General features: G+C 43.0%; 1 protein-coding gene across 1 annotated transcript in view; it reads left to right on the forward strand.

Moving 5' to 3' along the window:
- Positions 1 to 5: 5 nt before the first annotated feature.
- The window catches only part of hdac9b (histone deacetylase 9b), a gene marked incomplete at its 5' end in the record, with an annotated part of 27629 nt that continues 17634 nt past the window's right edge, over positions 6 to 10000 (forward strand). The window contains 3 exons of the mRNA XM_084194265.1: positions 6 to 69; positions 6663 to 6786; positions 7064 to 7185. Of these exons, the coding sequence (XP_084050391.1) occupies positions 6 to 69; positions 6663 to 6786; positions 7064 to 7185 (310 nt within the window). The remainder of the gene's footprint in view (positions 70 to 6662; positions 6787 to 7063; positions 7186 to 10000) is intronic.

Below are 10000 nucleotides of genomic sequence, written 5' to 3' on the forward strand. Positions count from 1 at the left end.
AGGAGAGACATCGGAGGGAGCAGCATGTCCTCTGTCTCAGCCTCAGGGGCAAGGAGCGCACCAGAGAGAGTAAGAGCTCACCACCGAGTCCACTCACCACCGCTAACTCTCTGCCCAATCGCCGATAACTAACCTCCTCCCCAACTCAATTGATACTATCTACATATATAGGTAGATAGACGGCTCGTGAACGAGATTAACCGATAACTAACTGCTAGCTTACCAACCACAACCTTGGAGGCAGCTAACTCACCTAGTGTCATTGTGGCTCTTTTATCATAATGGTAATGATTGTAACAGTGCAAGTCTGTACACTGAGATGAACAACCAATGGGGAAACAAGCATTCTAATTTATGTAGTGACTAGTGATGACTACTGAAACACTAGCCAAGGCTGTAGTGAATAGTGTTGACTAATGAAACACTAGCCAAGGCTGTAGTGAATAGTGATGACTAATGAAACACTAGCCAAGGCTGTAGTGAATAGTGGTAACTAATGAAACACTAGCCAAGGCTGTAGTGAATAGTGATGACTAATGAAACACTAGCCAAGGCTGTAGTGAATAGTGGTGACTAATGAAACACTAGCCAAGGCTGTAGTGAATAGTGATGACTAATGAAACACTAGCCAAGGCTGTAGTGAATAGTGGTGACTAATGAAACACTAGCCAAGGCTGTAGTGAATAGTGGTGACTAATGAAACACTAGCCAATGCTGTAGTGAATAGTGGTGACTAATGAAACACTAGCCAAGGCTGTAGTGACTAGTGATGACTAATGACACCCTATCCAAGGCTGTAGTGACTAGTGATGACCAATGAAACACTAGCCAAGGCTGTAGTGAATAGTGGTGACTAATGAAACACTAGCCAAGGCTGTAGTGAATAGTGGTGACTAATGACACCCTAGCCAAGGCTGTAGTGACTAGTGATGACTAATGAAACACTAGCCAAGGCTGTAGTGAATAGTGATGACTAATAAAACACTAGCCAAGGCTGTAGTGAATAGTGGTGACTAATGAAACACTAGCCAAGGCTGTAGTGAATAGTGGTGACTAATGAAACACTAGCCAAGGCTGTAGTGAATAGTGGTGACTAATGAAACACTAGCCAAGGCTGTAGTGAATAGTGATGACTAATGAAACACTAGCCAAGGCTGTAGTGAATAGTGGTGACTAATGAAACAATAGCCAAGGCTGTAGTGAATAGTGGTGACTAATGAAACACTAGCCAATGCTGTAGTGAATAGTGGTGACTAATGAAACACTAGCCAAGGCTGTAGTGACTAGTGATGACTAATGACACCCTATCCAAGGCTGTAGTGACTAGTGATGACCAATGAAACACTAGCCAAGGCTGTAGTGAATAGTGGTGACTAATGAAACACTAGCCAAGGCTGTAGTGAATAGTGGTGACTAATGACACCCTAGCCAAGGCTGTAGTGACTAGTGATGACTAATGAAACACTAGCCAAGGCTGTAGTGAATAGTGATGACTAATAAAACACTAGCCAAGGCTGTAGTGAATAGTGGTGACTAATGAAACACTAGCCAAGGCTGTAGTGAATAGTGGTGACTAATGAAACACTAGCCAAGGCTGTAGTGACTAGTGATGACTAATGACACCCTAGCCAAGGCTGTAGTGAATAGTGGTGACTAATGACACCCTAGCCAAGGCTGTAGTGACTAGTGATGACTAATGAAACACTAGCCAAGGCTGTAGTGAATAGTGGTGACTAATGAAACACTAGCCAAGGCTGTAGTGACTAGTGATGACTAATGAAACACTAGCCAAGGCTGTAGTGAATAGTTATGACTAATGAAACACTAGCCAAGGCTGTAGTGACTAGTGATGACTAATGAAACACTAGCCAAGGCTGTAGTGAATAGTGGTGACTAATGAAACACTAGCCAAGGCTGTAGTGACTAGTGATGACTAATGAAACACTAGCCAAGGCTGTAGTGAATAGTGGTGACTAATGAAACACTAGCCAAGGCTGTAGTGAATAGTGGTGACTAATGACACCCTAGCCAAGGCTGTAGTGAATAGTGATGACTAATGAATATATATAATTTTTTTTCACCTTTATTTAACCTGGTAAGCCAGTTGAGAACAAGTTCTCATTTACAACTGCGACTTGGCCAAGATAAAGCAAAGCAGTGCGATAAAAACAACAACACAGAGTTACATATGGGGTGAAACAAAACATAAAGTCAAAAATACAACAGAAAATATATATACAGTGTGTGCAAATGTAGCAAGTTATGGAGGTAAGGCAATAAATAGGCTATAATGCAAAATAATTACAATTAGTATTAACACTGGAATGATAGATGTGCAAGAGATGATGTGCAAATAGAGATACTGGGGTGCAAATGAGCAAAATAAATAACAATATAGGGATGAGGTAGTTGGGCGGGCTAATTTCAGATGGGCTGTGTACAGGTGCAGTGATCGGTAAGGTGCTCTGACAACTGATGCTTAAAGTTAGTGAGGGGGATAAGTGTCTCCAGCTTCAGAGATTTTTGCAATTTGTTCCAGTCATTGGCAGCAGAGAACTGGAAGGAATGGCGGCCAAAGGAGGTGTTGGCTTTGGGGATGACCAGTGAGATATACAGTGGGGGAAAAAAGTATTTAGTCAGCCACCAATTGTGCAAGTTCTCCCACTTGAAAAGATGAGAGAGGCCTGTAATTTTCATCATAGGTACACGTCAACTATGGCAGACAAATTGAGAATTTCTTTTCCAGAAAATCACATTGTAGGATTTTTAAGGAATTTATTTGCAAATTATGGTGGAAAATAAGTATTTGGTCACCTACAAACAAGCAAGATTTCTGGCTCTCACAGACCTGTAACTTCTTCTTTAAGAGGCTCCTCTGTCCTCCACTCGTTACCTGTATTAATGACACCTGTTTGAACTTGTTATCAATATAAAAGACACCTGTCCACAACCTCAAACAGTCACACTCCAAACTCCACTATGGCCAAGACCAAAGAGCTGTCAAAGGACACCAGAAACAAAATTGTAGACCTGCACCAGGCTGGGAAGAATGAATCTGCAATAGGTAAGCAGCTTGGTTTGAAGAAATCAACTGTGGGAGCAATTATTAGGAAATGGAAGACATACAAGACCACTGATAATCTCCCTCGATCTGGGGCTCCAAGCAAGATCTCACCCCGTGGGGTCAAAATGATCACAAGAACGGTGAGCAAAAATCCCAGAACCACACGGGGGGACCTAGTGAATGACCTGCAGAGAGCTGGGACCAAAGTATCAAAGCCTACCATCAGTAACACACTACGCCGCCAGGGACTCAAATCCTGCAGTGCCAGACGTGTCCCCCTGCTTAAGCCAGTACATGTCCAGGCCCGTCTGAAGTTTGCTAGAGTGCATTTGGATGATCCAGAAGAGGATTGGGAGAATGTCATATGGTCAGATGAAAGCAAAATATAACTTTTTGGTAAAAACTCAACTCGTCGTGTTTGGAGGACAAAGAATGCTGAGTTGCATCCAAAGAACACCATACCTACTGTGAAGCATGGGGTGGAAACATCATGCTTTGGGGCTGTTTTTCTGCAAAGGGACCAGGACGACTGACACGTGTAAAGGAAAGAATGAATGGGGCCATGTATCGTGAGATTTTGAGTGAAAACCTCCTTCCATCAGCAAGGGCATTGAAGATGAAACGTGGCTGGGTCTTTCAGCATGACAATGATCCCAAACACACCGCCCGGGCAACGAAGGAGTGCCTTCGTAAGAAGCATTTCAAGGTCCTGGAGTGGCCAAACCAGTCTGCAGATCTCAACCCCATAGGAAATCTTTGGAGGGAGTTGAAAGTCCGTGTTGCCCAGCGACAGCCCCAAAACATCACTGCTCTAGAGGAGATCTGCATGGAGGAATGGGCCAAAATACCAGCAAAAGTGTGTGAAAACCTTGTGAAGACTTACAGAAAACATTTGACCTGTGTCATTGCCAACAAAGGGTATATAACAAAGTATTGAGAAACTTTTGTTATTGACCAAATACTTATTTTCCACCATAATTTGCAAATAAATTCATTAAAAATCCTACAATGTGATTTTCTGTATTTTTTTCTCATTTTGTCTGTCATATTTGACGTGTACATATGATGAAAATTACAGGCCTCTCTCATCTTTTTAAGTGGGAGAACTTGCACAATTGGTGGCTGACTAAATACTTTTTTTCCCCACTGTACCTGCTGGAGCGCATACTACGGGTGGGTGTTGCTATGGTGACCAATGAGCTAAGATAAGGCGGGGATTTGCCTAGCAGTGATTTATAGATGCCTGGAGCCAGTGGGTTTGGCTACGAATATGTAGTGAGGACCATCCAACAAGAGCGTACAGGTCACAGTGGTGGGTAGTATATGGGGCTTTGGAGACAAAACGGATGGCACTGTGATAGACTACATCCAATTTGCTGAGTAGAGTGTTGGAGGCTATTTTGTAAATGACATCGCCGAAGTCAAGGATCGGTAGGATAGTCAGTTTTACGAGGGCATGTTTGGCAGCATGAGTGAAGGAGGCTTTGTTGCGAAATAGGAAACCGATTCTAGATTTAACTTTGGATTGGAGATTCTTAATGTGAGTCTGGAAGGAGAGTTTACAGTCTAACCAGACACCTAGGTATTTGTAGTTGTCCACATACTCTAGGTCAGACCTGTCGAGAGTAGTGATTCTAGTCTGGTGGGCGGGTGCCAGCAGCGTTCGATTGAAGAGCATGCATTTAGTTTTACTAGTGTTTAAGAGCAGTTGGAGGCTACTGAAGGAGTGTTGTATGGCATTGAAGCTCGTTTGGAGGTTTGTTAACACAGTGTCCAATGAAGGGCCAGATGTATACAAAATGGTGTCGTCTGCGTAGAGGTGGATCTAAGAGTCACCAGCAGCAAGAGCGACATCATTGATATACACGGAGAAAAGAGTCGGCCCAAGAATTGAACCCTGTGGCACCCCCATAGAGACTGCCATAGGTCCAGACAACAGGCCCTCCGATTTGACACATTGAACTCTATCTGAGAAGTAGTTGGTGAACCAGGCGAGGCAGTCATTTGAGAAACCAAGGCTATTTAGTCTGCCAATAAGAATGCGGTGGTTGACAGAGTCGAAAGCCTTGGCCAAGTCGATGAAGACGGCTGCACAGTACTGTCTATTATCGATCGCGGTTATAATATCGTTTAGGACCTTGAGCGTGGCTGAAGTGCACCCATGACCAGCTCGGAAACCGGATTGCATAGCGGAGAAGGTACGGTGGGATTCGAAATGGTCGGTGATATGTTTGTTAACTTGGAATAATGAAACACTAGCCAAGGCTGTAGTGACTAGTGATGACTAATGAAACACTAGCCAAGGCTGTAGTGACTAGTGATGACTAATGAAACACTAGCCAAGGCTGTAGTGAATAGTGGTGACTAATGACACCCTAGCCAAGGCTGTAGTGAATAGTGGTGACTAATGAAACACTAGCCAAGGCTGTAGTGAATAGTGGTGACTAATGAAACACTAGCCAAGGCTGTAGTGAATAGTGGTGACTAATGAAACCCTAGCCAAGGCTGTAGTGAATAGTGGTGACTAATGAAACACTAGCCAAGGCTGTAGTGAATAGTGATGACTAATGAAACACTAGCCAAGGCTTTAGTGAATAGTGGTGACTAATGAAACACTAGCCAACGCTGTAGTGACTAATGATGACTAATGAAACACTAGCCAAGGCTGTAGTGAATAGTGGTGACTAATGAAACACTAGCCAAGGCTGTAGTGAATAGTGATGACTAATGACACCCTAGCCAAGGCTGTAGTGACTAGTGATGACTAATGACACCCTAGCCAAGGCTGTAGTGAATAGTGGTGACTAATGAAACACTAGCCAAGGCTGTAGTGAATAGTGATGACTAATGACACCCTAGCCAAGGCTGTAGTGACTAGTGATGACTAATGACACCCTAGCCAAGGCTGTAGTGACTAGTGATGACTAATGACACCCTAGCCAAGGCTGTAGTGAATAGTGATGACTAATGAAACACTAGCCAAGGCTGTAGCTTGGACTTTATTGTAGCATGTTTTTCCCCCACTAGAGGGAGATGTTCCTACATTAGATCATCTATTCAGAAAGACTAATTCTATGAGAAATAAAATACCTGATAGTTGATGTGCTAGGTTTATGGATATTGTTAAACCAGACAATGTGAGACTCATATTTCAAAGCAATACATTGTGTTTATGTGATGAAAACATACTATAGAAATACTAAACCCAGTGTCTAACATTTCAAAGCAACTCTATGTGTGGATGTGATGAAACAATACTATAGAAACGCTATACCCAGTGTCTAACATTTCAAAGCAACTCTATGTGTGGATGTGATGAAACAATACTATAGAAACGCTATACCCAGTGTCAAACATTTCAATGCAACAATATGTGTGGATTTGATGAAAACACTATAGTAATACAGTGCTGTATAGATATACATTTGGTAGACAGTCACTGCATCCCCAATGGCACCCTATTCTACTAATGTTTTGACAGAGTTAGTGCACTATAAGGGAATAGGGTGCCATTTGGGACACAGTGGCTCTGAGTCTGTACCCCCTGAGCCCCAGGGTGACCCCAATCCCTGTCTCTCTCTGGCTGCTGGTCTCACAGGTGCTGTGGCCAGTAACGAGGTGAAGCAGAAACTCCAAGAGTTTCTGTTGAGTAAATCAAACAAGGACCTGTCCACTGCCGGAGCCACACACGCTCTCATCCACCACCCCAAGCTCTGGTACACGTAAGTACTCACTGTTGTGATTCTGTCTAGTAACTTCTTCCACTACCATAAAAATAATTTTGGGCATCTGAAGCAAGCACACAATTTTTCTTCAGGAAGATGTACTTTTGTAATTCAAAACAATGTTTATATATTTATATTCAAGCGTATGTCACTGTTCGCACACAAACCAAGATTTTCGACAAAAATATTATTTTTTTCCTCTCAAATAATTGAGTAGATACTTCCTGGTCGTGCTGGATGTGACATGTTGTGGCGCTGTGTGCTCTGTGTCCAGGTCCTCCCACCACACATCTCTGGACCAGAGTTCTTCTCCCCTGGGAGGCATGTCTCCTGTCTGTCACTACACACTCCCCTCCCCTCAGGACGGCAAGGATGACTTCCCCCTGAGGAAAACAGGTACGGCCACAAACACACACACACACACACACACACACAAACACACACACACACACACACACACACAAACACACACACACACACACACACACACACACACACACACACACACACAGATAAAATGTTACTTGTCACAGGCGCGGAATACAACAAGTGTAGATCTTACAGTGAAATGCTTACTTACAAGCCCTTCCCAGCGATGCCAAGTTAAAATAAGAAAATAAAAACACAACAGCAATAAAACACACCAGAATGAAACTATATACAGGGAGTAGCAGCACCATAGCAATGTGCTGGGGTACAAAGTAGTTGAGGAAGATACATGTAGGCGGGGGGTAAAGTCACTAGGCACCAGGTTGAAATCGAGGTTAGTAACCGACGATCTGATGTCCAAAAGTGCTTGGCTGTAATAGGTGATAATAGTATGAACTTTCTGTACCAAAACAAAGGAAAGATAAACACAAAAAAGGTCTGGACGGAACTCGTAAGACGGCGACCATGTCGCGTACAAACACACACACGAACACACACAACAGCACACACTCAACCACACACACCAGCGTAAATGTACCACACTCAACCACAATCAAACTATTTCTAACACTTAGCTCCAAATGAACTGCAGGACATTCCGAAGTCGGTTATATCCTTCTAAGTGTCTATGTTAACAGATATGTGGATAAATCCTTTAACAGACATCTTGTCCTCAACCAGTATGTGTCTGTCTGCAGGCTGTTACAATTACCTTCCATGAATGGGTTATTAATACAATGAATGTGCTGTGACCTCTGTCATCCCAGGGTTACCGCTGTGTATCCACACAGCATTTCCTGACCATACTGATGACCTGCTAATGACAATCAGTTAGGCCTATTATGACCTTTGAACCCCCACCCCGCCCCCAAGGCCCCTCTCACCCCCCGTACCCCTTCAGGGGACCCCTTACTCAAATAATGGGGAGAGGTTACAAGGTAAGCCAGAGCAGTAATAGCTATCAGAATCCTTCCCTCCTATTTGACCTCTCCTAACATAGAGCAAAACGTATGCATCACCAACAGAGCACTAACACACACTGTTGGAATGATAATACAAAACCGATGCAATCTTTCTTTCCAATTGTAAGTTGATGATGTTATAAATTGTGTGTTCCTTTCCTCACAAAGACATAGGCTACAATACTGTTCCCTGAGAACTAACTCCAATCTTTATTTATTGTGTTATTAACGGTAATACACAGACAAAGGCCTAGGCCTCACTGTTAGGGCTTCTCAGTTGAACAGTTAATGGAAGACTTAAAGCACCTTTAATTTCTCTAGAGTTATGAGCTCCACTAACTCTTTTGAAAACACACAACTTGTCAGCCAAAGGCAGCTCAGGTTTGTTGGTTTAAAGCTGAGGATCTCTCTAGGGAGCTCTGTATAAATAACAATTATACCTCCCTCTACGTTTCGCTGCATGCCAAACCAAAAACTGTTCATAATTTTGCCGTGAGGTCACGGAAATGACATTACATTCTTTCCCTTTTGTGTCTCGTCGAATTACGACGGTAAACAATTATACCTGTTTAATGACTTTACCGCTTGAGCTGGCATGTTGTGTATAAACACAATTTAGAGATCAGGCTAGGATAATTATGTTGTCTGTTTTTTGGTACTTTGTAATATACATTTAAGCTAATTTGTAGTCATTGTGGAGACTGTGGTTAAAATAAGAACTGGGGAAGCACATGAAATACAATTGTGTTTATTGTGTCTCTCTTTGGAAAAAAAATCCCGCACAAGGAAATACCTCCTCTGTCTCTGTTTGTTTCTCTCTGGTAACATACCTGTAAACCTAGGAGGTTAGGGGTGGCCTGCAAGTCCACATAACCAGTTGCCAAAGTATAATAATGTGCCTCGTCCAAATAAGAGGGTTCCCAGAAATGATCTTGAATTTATCTTGCGAGGCAGATGGAGTATTACCATCAATGCTTTAGCCTAGGTTTACCTTTGACACAAGCTGCAAAGAAACAGCACATTTATGAACACTAAAAAAACTCTCCCTGCCCTACATTTTTGCGGCACTAAATTGTAAAAATCCTTATGATCTTCCTTTTGGATTATCAATCATCTCTGTCTCTCTGAGTAATTCTTATGCATTGATAAAAGCCCCTTACAAAAACATATCCTGCCCTTTGGATTCTAGAATCTATATGTGGTCATTTCTTGTGCGAGGCCCCTTACACCCCCCCCCCCCCCCCCCCCCATTTCCTGTCCGTCTTCATTAAAGTCCTCAGAGAGGTTGGCAGGCAAGGGGGGGACACAAGGGTTGTGTTGTTCCTGGACACGTTGTCCGTCATGGACAGCTGACAGTGTGACAGGCAGGTGTCACTGTAGCCGGGCAGAAGGAACTAAGACACCACTGTTTGTTTAATCAAAGATAGCCTTCTGAAAACAAAGTGGAGAACACTTTACAGGTCTGGGTTACGTCCCAAATGGCACCCTATTCCCTATATAGTGTACTACATTTGACCAGGCCCCAGAGGGCTCTGGTCAAATGTAGTGCTCTATATAGGGAATAGGGTGCCATTTGAGAAGCAGTCTGGGGGTTTGACTACCTGGTTTTTAGCTTGGCTGGCCGTAGGGTCTAACACCTTCTTTTTGGGGGGGAATTGCAGTTGTTGTGGTGAAACTGGAAACTTTTTGCACTTTTATGATTTGCTTTGAAACTAGCCACTTAGCGAATGCTCCTATGCCACACCTGCCCTGCTTCTCTGTTGGATAAGTCAAGAGCTACTGTTCACAACAAAGATTAAATAAACAATAGTTACTTTTTT

Source organism: Coregonus lavaretus, assembly GCF_964263955.1.
Source record: "Coregonus lavaretus genome assembly, contig: HAP1_SCAFFOLD_5408, whole genome shotgun sequence".
Lineage (NCBI taxonomy): Eukaryota > Metazoa > Chordata > Actinopteri > Salmoniformes > Salmonidae > Coregonus > Coregonus lavaretus.